General features: G+C 37.1%; 1 protein-coding gene across 1 annotated transcript in view; it reads right to left on the reverse strand.

Moving 5' to 3' along the window:
- The window catches only part of DPYD (dihydropyrimidine dehydrogenase), an 851,480-nt gene that overhangs the window by 122,434 nt on the left and 711,277 nt on the right, over positions 1 to 17,769 (reverse strand). The window contains exon 20 of the mRNA XM_042997970.1: positions 2,213 to 2,392. Coding sequence (XP_042853904.1) covers positions 2,213 to 2,392 — 180 coding nt within the window. The remainder of the gene's footprint in view (positions 1 to 2,212; positions 2,393 to 17,769) is intronic.

The raw sequence follows: 17,769 nt of genomic DNA on the forward strand, positions 1-17,769 counted from the left end.
TTCCATAGCTAACGTCTCATTTTCTCTCCATCTTCAAACACTGTATTGTAATTGGTTTCTTCTAAATTTCTACTCTAATTTATTCTAGCCTGACCTCCGAGTGAAAGATTAAGTAGAGTAACAATTGTACTTTCCAAACAAATCTTTCCTGTAAGAAGCCAGCTCTTTCTAACAGGCCCTTCTCAAAAGGGTCTACATCATCTCTGGTTGTCCCTGTAACATGAAAACACTATAGGGAGCAGCATACTATTCTTCAGCTAGTGAGAGAGCAATATGAGTTGTTTTCAAAGACACACACACACACACACACACACACACACACACACACCAGAAACACTACGAGGAACAATTAGGAAGCCACCTGTACCTTGGATCTAGCGCACTTTGATGCACTGTCAGGGACGTTACGTTAAAGGACCATCACCTATTGTTTTAGTCATGTCAGCACACATAGGGGAATCCAGGAGCAAAGATCTATTGCCAGACCAACTGCTAGTTCTTCAACTTAGAGTTGAGAAATGAATCACTAATATAATCACACAAGCAAAATCTATGTGAAAAAAATCTTATTTTAAATGATAATGCTGAAAATTATACTTACGATTTTGATGAAGGCTGGGCTTACCAAAATAAAGTTGGAATCTAGTTTCAAACTGTCAGAAAATCAATTTCCACTTATGTCATTGACACAAGTGTCTCCATCATTATTCATCTTTTATTTGAATATGTAAGTTTTGAAATGAGTGTGGAAGTCCCTTCAAGACAAAATGGCCCGGTGCAATATAATTGCTAACATTTCAACTCACATAGTGACCATTCAAATTTGAGACAATGCTTTTATGAATGGTCATAAACTATCAAAATTATCATGTCAGAGCCAATTTACTTGAGATATTTACATTGAATGAGTGTAAACTTATTTGTGAAAAAAAAAGGTTTTTTCGTTATGAACAACCTTCAGACGTTGATGGTCACTGATAAAGCAAGAACACTCACTGTCTAAATACTGCAGACTCAGTTTATGATAATATGATTAGCTACATTAATAATGATGCTTAGGCACAGTCTTGCTAATTACAAGATTATAAATATTAATGTCACCCACCCTTTTTTCTGTTTGATTGCCACTCATGAAGTCATTCATCACGATATTTTCCAGGAATCTACACTGTCAGATTTTATTTCTTTCTCCCTTTTGTTTTTCATTACTGGACTTGTAATCATGCACATTATTTTTTAAGAAGTCCTTATTTTTAGCTACCTTGGAGGACAGTGATATTTTCTATTAAAACTAGCCAAATGTAAGTCAGTTATATGATGTTTCTCTTATTCTTTCAGAGCCCCTAACCCTGCCACCCAAGGCAGAGTACCCAGGGTTTTTGTTTTCCATTCTTTTTCATGTGACCTGTTTCAAGTTAAGATTCATTTGAATTATTAAATGCTTCCTTAAAGAATCTTTTTATACTTGCCTTTCTTTTTTTTTTTAAAGTTAATTATTGATGTAGTGACAAGCTGAAAAGACTAAGAATTAAAATTTTTTCCTCCCCTCATTCAGGACTCAAGAAATGTCTTCTGACAATGATTGTCTATTTAGAATAATACAAAGGAAATACAAAGGCAAAATGCTGAATGTTGTTTTAGAAAAGATTTGCTAAAATCACTGTATTATACAAAATGTAAATGTAGTATATATTTCTCTGAAAATAACAGTTAGTGAGAAAGTTGGGACATAACCTTTTGAGCCCAGGTTTAACCACATAGCAGAAGCAGTTACAAAAGATACTGATTAGATTTTAATTTTAAAAACTTCATCATATTATTCAGGGCTCCAGTGATTTGATTTGTCTTGAAAATAGAAAGGTAACGTTATAATTTCCAGAGCCTGTTAAAGAATAAAGAAATCTCCAGCTTCCCACTGCAAAGAATGCCAGTCATCACCACAGTAAGCAAGAATTTGGAGGCACTTTACACTACAAACTTCAATCTTTTCCCTTTACATGACCTTGTGTTATGTTGGTTTTATAAAAATGTAACTCACGGACCTGTCATATAGCTGTAATCAAGCCTCCTTCAGAATGATTCTACTACAGAAATTACATCCAAAAGGCACTGTGTTTCCTGTTTCTGAGACAGTGGGAAAGAAAACAAGACCTGAAATAGAAAGTGACTGAGGTAGAGTTCTTGAGGACAACAGGAAAAGTTGAGCACATACCTTTCCCATGAGTTCAGCAATACGCGGAACCGGTTTCCCTTTCTGATGACTCATGGTAGCCGGACTCTGCCCGTCCCAGTCTTGCAGTTCTTCAATGCTTTTCAGATAAAGCAGGGCTTTGAGGCCAGTGCAGTAGTCTTGGATAACAGTGAAGTCCTGATTCTGAATGGCACTGCATACCTGGAAAAGATGAAGCAATCAACCCAATGTCAAACCAAGAGCTAATTCTCCACATGGACTCACTTTTCATTTATTCAAGAAAACTTATTTATGTTCTAGGCACTGTTCCAAGCATGGCATGTCAATCATTGCATGGGGGTGGGAGTGCTGGGTGGGAGGGGCACCCCTCCCTGTGAAGGGGCACAAGGAAGCTTTCAGGACAACGAATACTTTCATAGACTCGATGTGGTGATGGCCTCACAGACGTATATGTATTTCAAAACTTAACCTGATTGTACCCTTTAAATATGTGCAGTTTACTGTATGTCAGGCAAACCTCAGTACAGCTGTTAAAAATTAGATCCAGTTGGTTGGATTTACAAGGAATCAAATTTAGTACAGCATAAGAAATGACACTTTAACTCTCTCATTTTCCCTTCATTGATTCGGATGTACTGCCTGGAGGTAGTTCTCATGTCCAGAGGTGGTCATGCTGAGGTTGGAGTGCTGTTCATCAGTTAACTCAACCACCATTGAGCCCTGTCTACCTCTTCAGCCTTATCTACTGTGGTTCTTTTTGCTCACTATGTTCCAATCACCCAGGTCTTTGCTCTTTTCTTCACATTTGCCACATTCTTTCTTTACCTTAAGACTTTTTCATAAGATCTGGCAGCCTAGAAAATCCTTCCCTTCTATCCATGGCTGAGTACTGGCCCCTTCTTATCTCATGGTAAATATTACTTCTTCAAGAAGGCTCCAAGAATTCAGAATAGGTTAAGGCCTTCTTTTACTAATATGCTTTTTACTCATAACTATTGCATTTGATTTACAGCTCACTTCCCATACTGAAGTTTCAGGCAGGAAGAACCTGTTGATCTTGGTGACATTTATCCACAGTGTTTGTCACTTATTCTGCTCTAGATAAATATATGTCTTTGGGATGTCTGGGTGGCTCAGTTGGTTGAGCATCCTACTTTGGCTCAGGTCGTGATCTCACTGTTAGTGGGTTTGAGCCCTGCATCGGGATCTCTGCTGTCAGCGAGGAGCCTGCTTCGGATACTCTGTTTCTCTGTCCCTCCCCCGCTCATTCTCTCTCTCTCTCTCTCTGTCTCTCTCTTTCTGACAAAAATAAACATTAGAAAAATAGATGTCGAATGTATGGATAATTTGGAAGAGATATTTTGAGCGACCATATGTCAGACGATAAAGAAAAAAATTCTAGAGTAAAGGAAGGTTGGTTCTGAGAATTTAAGATCCTTCCAATAAAAATAAACCTGAAAGTCTGTATTGGGATTTGAGTTACAGCTTGAATTTAATGGATTTAGGTAAACACTCTAGGTTAATTATTACCAAAGACACCTCAAAAAGCAGAAACAAAAATCTTTCATTTCCTATTCTTAAGTGCTGTATGTTACTACAATGTAGAGAAGAGAATTGAAAAACCACTAAACACAAAGAATACTTTCCATGAAGCCTATTACATTACGTTAAAAAAAAACTGTTTCTCAGGAAGAACAATTTGAGCATTAATTAGGCCTCTTGTAACTTTCTTAGAGTTGATTTTTTTGAGAACAATTATAAAAAACATCATTATAATTTCCTCCACAGAATTTTTCTAAACTGTAAGTCAACTGATGCCTTACTTTACCCTCTTTGTTCACTGTGAGATTCCTTTTTTTTTTATAGTATATGCTTATGGGTATAATTTTACTCTAGTCTTAAAGTAGTTCACCATATGACCATAAGAAATCAGATTTTCAAAAGAACATCATGTCATGTTCTTTATGTGATGTTCATGATTGTTATAAATACCTGCAGCTAAAAGGAATCTAGATACTTTGTAACATATGAATAGTAAAGCTGTATCTCATTTATCCCTGATTTGTCCAGTGAGAAGATGTAAAAGTCACTAATTTTCTTAATCCACAAAAATGGCACCATTTGTGTATGGTAGATTTAGCCCCGCGGCACTGGAGTGATCAAGAGCAGACTTGGTGTATTGTATTGTATTGTAATTATTTTTTTAATTGAAGTAAATTACATAGAGTTGGTGTATTTTAACTATGGAAGAACATGGTGGGCCCTATGGCTAGGAAGACTACCTCTTTCCCACCTTCTCCTATGCTCCTATTCTGTAGCGCTAGTGTGTCACATAGTGGGGAGCTATACTGAGTGTGTGAAGGGAACATGAAACCTCAAGAGGGAGGAGAGACTACAAGACAGCGACGGAACGTGGCTGGAATGGTCTGCTATGCTGGAAACACCGGAAGGCACCACGAAACATGGGTGTTTGAGGGAATCGTTTCAGATGTGTTTCATCATAAGGCAAACATCACACTACGTATATACCTTCCAAAAATGAGTAATTTAATTTCTACTTTCCGATAAGATGAAACTTATTAATTTTCCTGATGGGAATGTCTGATCATAGGAACTTTGTACATGATATTTTCTCTTAAACTTTTAATATACATATAAATTATCTGAGGATCTTATTAAAATTCATATTCTGTTTGTAGGTTTGGAATGAGACCCAAGATCCTGCATTTGTGACAAGCTCCCAAGTGGTGTTAACGCTGCTGGGCCACACTTAGAATAACAAGATCTTAAGCTCTGGTAGGGATGAATCTCAACCTGAAATGCTATCTGCAAAGTGAATTTCTTACAGATAAACAAATTTCTTGATTTTTACTATTATATTATAGCCACATTTTCATAGCCCTTTAAAGAAGCACTACTTACAATAATAAGTCACATCTGAAGAAACAAGTAATTTGCTGATTAAATAGTAATAAGACCCAAAATAAATCTTAGGACGCAAGCACACCATTGGGAACAGCTTTGGCCATGGGATTTGATGCTTAGAAAACGGGTTGGCTCAGAAAGGTGTCTTGTTCCTGCCTAACCTTTACACTCCACTGAGGGTTTTATCTCTATCTCAGAGGTAAATGGTTCCTTTTATAACACCAAACATGTAGCTGCTATTCCTAAATGGGTGTGTTTTATATGACATCTCTTTGTTTGTTTAACAGCTCTGATTAGGACTCTTAATAGGTGTTAACATGTTTGCTTAGTATAATTTGTAAGTTCTTTATGGTGAAGGCTGGTTTATCTTTCTTCGCAGCAGGACATCAGGTGCCATTATAAGCATCATTGCCACTATTAATTATTTCCATAAGCATGAATATCCCTATAGCAAGCTGTTTTAAATAGGGGCCCCTGGATTCTCAGCAGGATCAGCCCTGTGCAAGGGCTGAGTCGGTGGCAGCTCCCTGTGCAGCAGGATTTGAGGAGTGTCATAAAGTTCCTACTGCCCTCGAACAGTCTCCTCCAGGGGTCTGACACAGTGCCCTGAATTTTTGCTTTAGGTGCAGGCACATTTAGTCAAAGCCTATCTATGCAAAGTGATTGTACAAATACCTGCAAGTAAACAGAGGTTTGCAGAGTGCTATTCTTGTCTCATTATTGCTCATTAAGTGAGATTAAGCACATTAATTGTAAATTACCTATTTATGGTTATTTACATCTTAAAAATCTCCTTTACATACATTATTTCTTTCAATACTCAAAATAAACCTAAAAGTTAGGCAGGAGACAGGGTAATGTTTTTACATTAAAAATGGAAAGAACCTGGGAAGGCTGGATGGCTCAGTCAGTTGGGCATCTGACTTCAGCTCAGGTCATGATCTTGAGGTTTGTGGGTTCGAGCCCCACATCGGGCTCTGTGATGAAAGATCAGAGCCTGGAGCCTGCTTCAGATTCTGTCTCCTTCTCTCTCTGCCCCTACCCTGCTAGCACTCTCTCTCTCTCTCTCAAAAGTAAATAAACATTAATAATAATAATAACAAAATAAATAAAAATGGAAAGAACTTGAATTTGAGAAACTATTTCTTAAAGTCAAATCTGGTGGTTTTATGCCATATCGAATGGTACAGCCTCGAGGCTAAGAGCATGCACATAGAAGTCCAGAAGAATCAGATTGAAACTACATCATAGCTGTGTAAGTATGAGCAACTTTCTTCACTTCAAAATGGAGATTAAATACTTAATACATAGGAAACTAAAAGGCAACATATTTAAGTCTTAAAATAGTGGCTAGTACTTAGTAAGTTAGATTGGCACCAAAAATAAATTTCATAATATGAATAAATCATTAGAGCATAAATTAGGCAAGACATAATTTTTTAAATCTAATACTTTTTTGGCCTAATGCAGTAAAAGAAGGTCTAGGACATTATTTTTTATTTGCATTAAGTAGTGATCTCGAAAAAAGCATTTGGCCTTGTTGACAAAAGATATGTCTGAGACCCAGTTCTGTATTTCAGCAGCTGTGTGACTGGGGTTAGTCAGTTAGCACGTTGAGTCCTCTCCCACTTCCCGATGTGAAAAAAGAAAAAAAAAAAAGGATGATATATCTAATTTATTGTTGTGAGGATTAAATTACATCATGTAGGTGGCAGTGCTGTGGAAATTACAACGCCCAGAAGGACAGAATGGTACTAAACCTCATTGCTATTATCAGATAATTTAAAGTTGAAAGTGCCTATGAGGTCAAAATGGGAAGTTTTGCCTGTAAAGAAAGAGTCAACTTCCTTGAAACGTAAAAGACAATTTACTAGGAAGCTAGCAAATAGAATCCAAATGGTATTAAAAGTACTAATCCCAGGTAAATAATTTGGCAGAGAAGAGTTCCACAGAATCAGAACACCGTGGGCTGGCACATGTTTTTGTGTAATAGAGCAGCAATCTTTCAAATGATATTTCAGAATGTGACAGTTATCAAACAGGGATCTTAAACTACCAGACACAATGCACGTAAACCCACAATCATAATTATCCCTTTTCACTTCATGTCACATAGGGGGACAAACTCCACTCCAGGTCTTAGAAGTGTGTGCCACCGGGCTGTATGCAAGTAAAACATATGTTTACACTTGAATCCAAAGTAGTCTTAAAGTTGCTGTAAATTCTTTAGTAAAAGGAATACTGGAGGGTACCTACATTTAAGTAAACAGTGGAAATTCTTCTGCAATGCTTATCAGATTCCAAAAAACACTAATAACAGAATCTTAGATAGCTGGAAGAAGTTCAAGAGTATTCCTATGAACACAGTCCAGAGATAAAGCACTGAATAAGGAAGAATATCCATGGACTTCTTAAAGATTTTCCAGAAAAAGGAAAAAAAAAAATCCTATGATCTCCCCTTAGTAATTTATTTTGATAAAGTGTTAAACTGTTTAAAACAACATAAAACACCTGCAATATTTTACATGGTGCTTTGCAGTTTTCAATGCACATTATCAAAAAGTCAGAAATATTTATATAGTCATTTAGAGTTTTCAAAGCACGCCAACAGATAAAGGAAAAGGGAATTCAGAAAATTTTCAGACCAGCCTCCTTCTGTCACAAGATTAGGAGTCCAGAATGGCTAAATGACCTATCTGTGTCTGTGGTCACCTAGCTAGCTGGAGGCAGTACTCGTCTCCCCAGCTGGCCTGACGCTCTCTCCAGTATAGCACTGCCTCTCCAGTACCTTTTTCCTTGGTCTGTGCACCAATTCTGACAGTAAGATGGAGAAAGTGCCATCAAGTTCTTAGTTAAGTGAGGAAATCGAAACTAAACATTGAATGCTCTGCCCCAACTCAAAAGATTAGTAGGTGGCAGAGCCAATAGTCAGATTAAGACATTCTGACCTCTGCTCTTATTCCTGGAAACTTCAAAAATTTGAGAAGTCTCATGTAATTAAATAAGCACACATTTGTAATTCTCATAAGAAGAAGCACATTGTTGTAAAATGATTTCAAGTTTATAATTGAACGAATAATGTCAGAAATCCACAGATTTTTTTAAATGTAGGATCTTAATAATTGGATAACCACTTGAAAGTTTATGACTAAAACTGGAGAACAGACCTCTGCTGTTGTTGGATGGAGATGCAGTTTCCACATCCACTGATTAAAAGCATCCGATTTTCTAAAGGCATGGAATCAGTAATTCTTCATTGAGTTCTGCCCAGTACTTATCAACAGATACATAAAACTACATTATACTTTTGAAACTGGTGTACAAACACCGCATATTGTTAAGGTAATAATTCAGAATAACAATATCTCCGTATGAGTTTTTGGTACTACATAAACATGGCACTGCTTACTAGAATTCATGAATAAAACACCAAAATTATCATTTTATAAGGCTATAGGGGAAAGACGGCCCCTGGAGATACATAGTACATAAGGGGCTAGACGGGTATATATTTGTATATCCACATAAAACCACAAATCTTAGTTGTTCTATCGTATTAGTTTCCATTTGTTAAAGCTGTACAACATCAAAGTCGTGATGTCCCTATATATTGTATTTAGCAGTAATGTAACGGACTACGTGAAGAAATCAAAGTGAGAGTTTCTAAGTAGTTTCCTGGCAATTGAGACAGCAGGCTCTTTCATCTGCTCTGTAACTGTGGCAGTGCATTGATTTAAACTCCTTCTGAGATCTCAAATGCTTTCATACTCTTAGGTTTCTCAAGCAGCTTTTTTTTTTCCCCCTCAAAGTGATAAAATTCTAGCATTCAGCAAAATACCATCTTGTTTCCCCCAAAAGGAGTGGGTTTATTTCAGGTTTGCTACTAACCTGTACAGGATCATGAAGTAAAATAGCTGTCCAAATGCCATGCTATCACGAAATCTATCTTTCAGTTCAAATTTTCTGTGTTCTGACCACAGCAAATTGGGTTGGGGCAGGGGGGGGGGGGGAGAACAACAAATAGCCCCACAGATGTTATTTTTTAAAGGTTCAGGTAAAAAAAAAAACCAAAAAACAAAAACAAAAAGCCAAAACAAAAACAAAAACTCAGGGCATAAGCACTTTTGCTTATTAATTACATTTTCAAAGTTGTTCTTTAATTGCTTCTCATTGATAAATGTTAAAGGTACAGAAATCATTCAGCTTGTTTTGTGTATCATATCTTTCATTGTTATTCACTTATCCTTTTATCCAGCCTTTTAAATTATTTAGTCTCTGACAATTTCTAAGTATATAAATACCCACCCCTTGTCCCCAGTCAGGAAGGAATTTTAAGGAGTTTGAAAGGCTATTTCTTTAAATGTCCACCTGTGGTCATCCTCTATCTGATTAATTTCTTAACCCAAATTCAGTTGAAGACCAGCTGAAAGAGAATAAAGTATTTCCAAGGTATTTTACACTGGGATCCAGACCACATTTTGCCAACTGGAATATGGAATATAAGTATCAATTCTCCAAGTATTTTCTCAAAGGTGGCATGGATGATGGGCCACCCACTTGACTGTTATTCAGAACAGCACTGGGGGACCATCTTCTCTATTCACTTTGCTCATGATACAACTTGACTGAGGAGGGCGTGGGTTGATTAGTCAAAGGGATGTGATGTGCCCTGCAGGCGAGATCACCTCTGTCCCTTTCCTTGTATCTGTCCTTTACAAAGTCAGCTTCAACTGGATTCCGATCTCAATGATGACCTGAACCAAGGACTAATAATGAAAAAAGAACCACACAGAGACACAGCCCCTCTATCTGCCTTTTATGAGAGGTTAGAGATAAAATGGGTGAGTCTGGCACAACATGTAGGGCCAAAGAGTGGGGACCGCTGTCCTGCCTCTTCAAAGATGTCACTGTTGATGGCCCTGCTTCCCCACAGACACAAATAGAAGTCTGAAAAGACTGCGACAGTACATGGAGTCCTCTGCACACCAGGCTCTCCTATACAGCCCATTCTTTGGGTAGGGGCTGTGGCTACAGTTTGAGGAAGCATGACCACTTTGCCTCAGAGGCAGAAGGATTTTCTACTAAAACAAACTCTCCCCACCCTAGGCTAATGCTGTGGTGTGATATCAGTTACCACAGTAATTTTCAATTATTCTGCAGTGACACAGGTGGTATACAGGTTCGCAGGTAGCCTCGTGCAAACTCAGCACCTCCCATGATAAAAGTGGGGCAAGAGAAGGAAACTGAATATCCAAACAATGGCTGTCAGATGACTCACATCCATAATTTTCGGCAATCTCTCTTTTTCAGCAGTGTCAACACAGCTGGGAGAATTTGACTTACAATACCATTTACTAAAATACCACATGGGGTTTGGATGTGGTATTTGGGTCGTAATGCCTAGAGAGGAAAGGTCTACTGAGCAAATTCACCCAGGGAAATTTTTCTGGGCTTGAAGATAGATAAAGGTATGTGGTTACTCAACAACAGAGCCAGACATTCAATATTCCAAGAAAAACGGACTGTGTGAAATGAGAAGAATGTTGTTCAACAAGACAACAGCACCTCAAATAACACTGTCCACCTCTTAACTCAAAGCACTCACAGTTCAGGAGTTGATGCTTTGGCTCATCTATTATTGATAAAAACACAAATTTGTGAGAGTAGTGGGTGGCTATTAACAGTGAGTCAACAATCTTGACTAAGTTGCCAATATACTCTGGGACACAAAAGTTAGACAAAGTTCGGTTGACTAAGAGTGGATAATCTATTTAAGAGTTAAATGCTACAGAAAAAGCAACAACAATAACAAACCCAAAACAAACTTAGCAGTGTTCAAGTTAATATACTGAAAGCACAGTGCATACACTGGATAACTGGAGAAGCAAAGCCAAAAAGTTAGTATTTTTAAAAATTCTTTTAATGTTTATTTATTTATTTATTTTGAGAGAGAGAGGGTGAGTGAGCATGAGTGGGGGAGGAGCAGTGAGAGGGAGAGCGAGATTCCCAAGGCTCTTCGCTGTCAGCACAGAGCCTGATGCAGAGCTCAGTCTCAGAACCGTGAGATCATGACCTGAGCCGAGATCAAGAGCTGGCCACTTAACCTACTAAGCCCCTGGGCACCCCTAAAAGGTTTGTAGTTTTTAAAAGGGGCTTTAAAAATATATATTAAACACTTGTTCTTAATTTCTTTACCATACAGGTAGAAAATAGGCTTACAAAATTTGTGATTTTGTGGAAAACCTGGGGAAGTAAACTATATACTAGGTTTTGTTTTTTGGCTTTTTGTGTTTTGTTTGTTTGGTTTGCTTTTTAATTAATGAAAACCAAGAGCCTAAAAATAAAATGCCTGGCCTTTAGGCTCCAAAGATGGATTGCTGGAAAATGGTTAGAGATGAATGAATGCAATGATCAAAGAAGCGGTTTTATTTGCACTTCTCACTAGAAAGGTAAATATTTTATGATTTGTGGCTGTGACAATTAACCTGAAGAAAGATTACGAAGACCGGCAAAAATTCTAGGCTCAGGGTTTTAGGAGGATACCTAGAAGTGACCCATATAATTTATCATCCAGACACTTGAGAGTACACAGGGAAACTAATAATGAAAATACCAGGACAATCAGCCTAAACTAAAACTGTCCTGAACAAATCTAGATCTATGATTCCCTTACTTATTGGAAGGTTTTCCCATCTTCAGATTGGAGGGAGATTTTCATTTACCCTCATGGAACACATTCTAAAATGCTCTATCACGTTTTGTTTGGTTTACCATTCAGGTCCTTCAGGTACTTACCCCAGCCTCAGAACATTAACATCGGGTTGAAGTCATAGGGCTTTTATTGCTTACATGGGGATTTGGAATTTCAGAGACCTAACCTGATCCAGAGAACCCCAGTTTTAAGGGTCCCTTTTGACCTCCAAGGATCTTTTGGCATAAGAAAAACTCAACAAGGACAGGAAGGGTAAAGGGCAGACCAAAATCTGAATCCTGTAAGCTGGACAGAAACACCCTTAAGGGTGGCAAGTTTTTATGTACTTCACATAGTTTAAAAAGTCTATTTTTTTTTTGTTAACTGCCATTTCTTTATGCTTTACCCAAATTCCTCTAGGCTTACTGCACTTTGACTGAAATTCACTTAGTGGTGATTACTTTCCAAGCACTGTGCTAAATACGTTCAATGTAGCATCACATTTAAACCTCACAATAACACCACAAAGTATTACTATTTTATTCAATTAGCAGATGGGTAGACAGAGGGTCAGAGATTAAGGACTTTGACTACAATCATACAACTAATGAAGAGCAGAGCAAGGGTTCAAGTGCTGGATCAATATGTCCCAGAACCCTCTCTCATAACAACTGTGCAATCTTGTTTTTCTTTTGTAACCACTACAAAGGCACCTGCTTCTCAGATGAAAACAGGAATAAATATATTTACATATATATATATATATAATATATACACATATCACATGATACACATATACATATACACATACACACATGTGTCTGTCTGTCTATATCTATCCATCCATCCAAAATAAAATCATTGTGAGGAATATATCAAATAAAAAGATATGTTTGTATCTAGGACAATATCTAAAATACATGTAAGTATGAATTACAATTTAAAGATTTTTTTTAGTGTTTATTCATTTTTGAGAGACAGAGAGAGACAGAGCATGAGTGGGGTAGGGGCAGAGAGAGAGGGAGACACAGAATCCAAAGCAGGCTCCAGGCTCTGAGCTGTCAGCACAGAGCCTGATGCGGGGCTCAAACCCACAGACCATGAGATCATGACCTGAGCTGAAGTCGGATGCTTAACTGCCTAAGCCACCCAGGTGCCCCTTGAGTCCATCTTCTCTGTGAAAATTCATTAGCCCACATGAACAAGTTTCTCACCAAGGGACAGAACTCCAGAGCCTCCTCTAACCAGATCCCAGCCCATCTGGCATGCATGTCCAAGAGAGTAGTCACTAAACACATGCAACTATTTAAAGGGCACCAAGGCACCCCTGTACAAATTACAACCTAGATCACATTCTCCAGCTTTCAGAGACACAGTAAAAGGGCAGAGACTATATCTGTTTTGTTCATCACAGCACACTCAGTGTTTAGTACATAAATATCTGTGCCTGCCATATGATTTGTTCAATAAATGAGTAAATGAATGAATGAAGCAAGTTGATGATATCATATTAAGACCCATCCAATGACAAGCAAAATTCTCTTCAATTTCCTGTCAATAACATATTTTTATCTCCCTCTACTTATACAAATTTATCATAATTCAGAAGTCACACCAACCCACAGAGTGGTGTTTAAAGTCTGTGCCACTCATTGTACCATTAAACATTATTATCTTTGCGTTATTACTTGGTTATTCTTTGGGTGTACCCAGGTCTTTCCAGGATGCAAAGAAGCAGCTCTACTTTAGCGCTCTTCCTGATACTCAGAGTACTATTTATTACAGCTAAACTTCACAGAGCTTACATATGGATTACTACTTATCTGGTATTCCCAGTCTGGATAACTGAATCCTGACAGCAGCTACCATTTGATTCTTTCTCTTCCAGTAGTTCCCTTTAATAACAACTGAAGGAATATGTAATTCAGAATCCCACAAAGACATGTGTTTAACAAAGACTGAACTCGCAGTACCATGTCCAATATATGCAGTGTTTTAAACTACTAATTTTCGCACATATACGTACATATATTGAAGTATTCATTTGTAGCAGTCTAGATTCTAGCTCCCCTGAAGGACTGATAAATTAGAGCCAGGAGAAGCTAAGGGAAAGGTCTCTATTCTGTTTTGTGTTTGGATTTTCTCATCTAATTGTTTAGTTTCTGCATCACATACCCAGGTCAGTGCAGTTGTCTCCTTGGATCAGGCCTGATATTTTCATTTTATTTATTTATTTTTTTAATGTTTATTTATTATTGAGAGGCAGAGAGAGACAGAGCATGAGTAGGGGAGGGGAAGAAAGAACGGGGAGACACAGAATCCAAAGCAGGCTCCAGGCTCTGAGCTGTCAGCACAGAGCCTGATGCGGGGCTTGAACTCACGAACCATGAGATCATGACGTGAACCAAAGTCAGATGTTTAACCGACCGAGCCACCCAGGCGCCCCCTAATATTTTCATTTTAAAGAATTCTTTCTCTATCTTTAATTATTTCAAATTTGTAATTTAAATTTAAAGTTCAGAACTTCATCAACTTACCCTAAATAGTTCAAGGTAAATGATCAAATTTGCTACTGAACAGTCGTGCAAATACTGGCATTTAAAATAATTTGCTCTCCTCTAATACATGTCCTGCAAAATTTCTGCCTCTTCCTTTCCAGAAAGGCCTTCTCCCTCTATTTGCTGGAGATGTGTAGCCAGAAGTATTTAATAGATCACTCTGGATTTTGATCATAAGAAAGCAATTTTAAGACATCATCTCTTCAAAAAAGTCTTTCTCTATTACTCAAAAATTACCCACTCACTCATTTATTCTCTCATTCCGCAGACACTAATTTATAAACTAGTCCCTTGGTTTCTTTTCAAATTCTATTATCAAACAAAACTTCTGAATGCGGCAGCCTCGGGTTATGCTGTTCATTTTTATCTGTCAGAATAAACCTTCCTTGAAAAGCTGTTGTGAGGACCAAATGAGATAAGAATTATGAAGTGCTATTTACCAGGAAGTAAGTCTTCCTCAGTCCATATGTGACACAGTGGGTCTCATTCAGAGGTAAAAATAAGTATTCAAGTTCTTAATTGTATATCTTACTGTGAAACTAGTGCCTTTTGAGTTTTCTTCCCATATTAACCAATTTCTCAGATAAGTTACTATGTTGAGTCCCTGGACTAAAACTATCACGTCTATGTTGTCAACAACTGCCTTATCACATACAGAGGAACACATAAGATAGAATGTTAAGACCAAAACATGACTGAATATCACCTGTCATACTTTGACAGCATAAACTGAAATCTGACTACCACCCCCTCCCCACAAATCAATATACTATAGGTTCTAAATCAATTATTGAATATGAATTAGAATATGAATATGAATGAAAGAAAAGAACAAGGTAAATGCAGGTAAGTGAATTTTATATGTTTTATATTTCAGTCTTGTCTATAAAATGTCACACTGTAAATTAAACTATTGCTTGTATTCTGAGATTGTTATAGGGAACATTACCTAATTTTACAATGCTTTAAAAATGCCATGAACTGATTATGTTTATTAATTCTGCAATACTCATATTTATTTTGTGTATTTGAGAGACATCAGGCCCTATGAATATGCAACATTATACTTAATTTAGTTCTGTAAGACCAGGCATGCACAATGCATGCTGTATTTGGCCATACTGAATTCCCAAGTGATTAAGTTGATTTTTTTTAGCTTGCATCATTGTTTTCAGGCCCAATGATGAATCATAGAACTCTTCTCTCACCTCATATACATTACTGCATCTGGTGTCATTAGGACTGAGTTAATATCCAGAATGTAGTGATTGATTTAGGGAGACGATAATGAGATTATGGCTCATGCCCTTAAATCATGACAACTGAAATCCTATCATTTTCCACATGAGGAAATATGCTAAATATTATAATATCTGATGTGTCTATCACCGTAGGATTAAGCCAGCTATCTGAAACAGAGGTTTCATATTTTGATCCTTAGACATATTTTCTTTTGTCTTACAAACACAGCATACATTTTTTGAGGATAGTGAAGGTTTATATTTGCATGCCCAAATTTTTAATTCCAAGAAGTTCTTAGGTCCTCTTGGTTCAGATATGTCAGCTTAAATAAAAGAAGCCAACAGCAATCATTGTCTTTCTTTCCTCTGATTTTGTGGGTGGGATCAGTGAACAGGGTAAGGAGGTGTTTAACTAGAAATATGTATATTTCAAGCCAAAAGAATCTGGTTTGTATTTTCAGAGACCCATAGATCATAAAAACATAGAATGTGTGGGAAATCTGACCATAGCAGAGATGCAATATTTCCTGGTATCTGAAGATGAGTTAGGGAAATGGATAAATATGTTTTTAAGGACTAACAAATTTACGATTTTTTTTTCCTTTGGAGGGATATGTTTTCTAGACTTTTTATTTACTTTATTTAAAAATAAAATATACATTTGATGTAAATTGTATTTCTTGTAATCTTTTCCTTTAACACTCATGATCCTCTTAAGCTTGGCTTTAGGAATATATATCTGGGAATGATAAGAGATAAATGAAACTGGCCTCTGAAATATTCAATACCCAGATGCTTACTGCTTATTTCTAAATATTCACTGATCTACACATCAACCCAGTCATTCATCTCTCAGCATCCATCCACAAGCACGTATCCACGTATCTACTTTGTGCCCGATTCCTCTAATCACCGTGAGGCATTCATACGAAGCAGAAAGGAATGTGTATCCTAGCTGGGGGAGAAGACATACACTCATTTATCAGTATTAGGTTATATATGCATTTGAAGGCTTGGTACATCTCTGGAAAATCAGATAGAAAAAAAGGAGAGACGACTGTCCATCTTGACATCTCCACTGGTGTCTCCTGGGCATCCTGACTATGGCCAGAACAGCATTCTTGATTTTCCCACTCCCTGCAACCTACTTTTCCAATAGTCCAAAAGCTAAAAATCATTCTGCATTCCTTTATTTTCTGGCTCGCAAAATTATAATCTCTCAGCAAGCCTTATTGCACTACTTCAAGTATATATTGTGAATCTGTCCATTCTCTCCACATTCATTGCTTTTTGTTATTCAAATCCATCGTCATCGCTCACCTGGACTACTGCAATAGTTTCCACCTTCTACTATTGAAATTAATTACCCCCAAATTAATTATCTATATAATAGCTAGAATGATTATTTTAAAATATAAATTAGATCATATCTTACCGCTGCTTAAAACCAACAATGTCCTACCTTGCTTCGAAATAATACGGACACCTGCTTTAAAGCACTGTATGATCTGGTCCCTGCTCACCTCTCTTATTCATGCCCACTATGCTGTAGCCACAATGGCCTTTTCTGAGCAGGCAAAGAAAAAAAGAAAAAGAAAAAAAAATCTTGCCATTTATGTTTTCATTTTTACATTTGGGGTTTTCCCCTGTCTACCTGTAATGCTCTTCTCCATATTTTCACATGTTTGGGTAAATCTAATTGCGTTCTCTTAAGTATCACCTCTCTAAAGGACCTCCCCACTCAGACCATCCAGGCTCCCAGGCACTAGCACATTTACTGATTTAAATTCTCTACATAGCATTTATCACTATTTGACTTTTTTCTTATATGTTTGTTTCTTATTATTGTGCCTGGTATCTATTAGACACTCAGTAACTCTTAATAGAATAAATGGACATTATGACCAATACATAATACAGTTTGATGACACGAACCTCTTGAATGAAGTTCTCAACAGATGTTAGTTGTTGATACCTCAAAGCCAATCTCTCATCTCTTTAACATTTCCTAAATAATAGATAATTTTAAAAATTAAAATACTTAAATCAGACAGAAGCATATATACCAAGTATGATTAGTGTTTATTTGTAAGAAAATAGTCTAATTTTAGTACTTTAATGCATAGAACACATTAAGAAATCTAGGAAGGCCTCTACCAAGGA

Source organism: Panthera tigris, chromosome C1 (assembly GCF_018350195.1).
Source record: "Panthera tigris isolate Pti1 chromosome C1, P.tigris_Pti1_mat1.1, whole genome shotgun sequence".
NCBI lineage: Eukaryota > Metazoa > Chordata > Mammalia > Carnivora > Felidae > Panthera > Panthera tigris.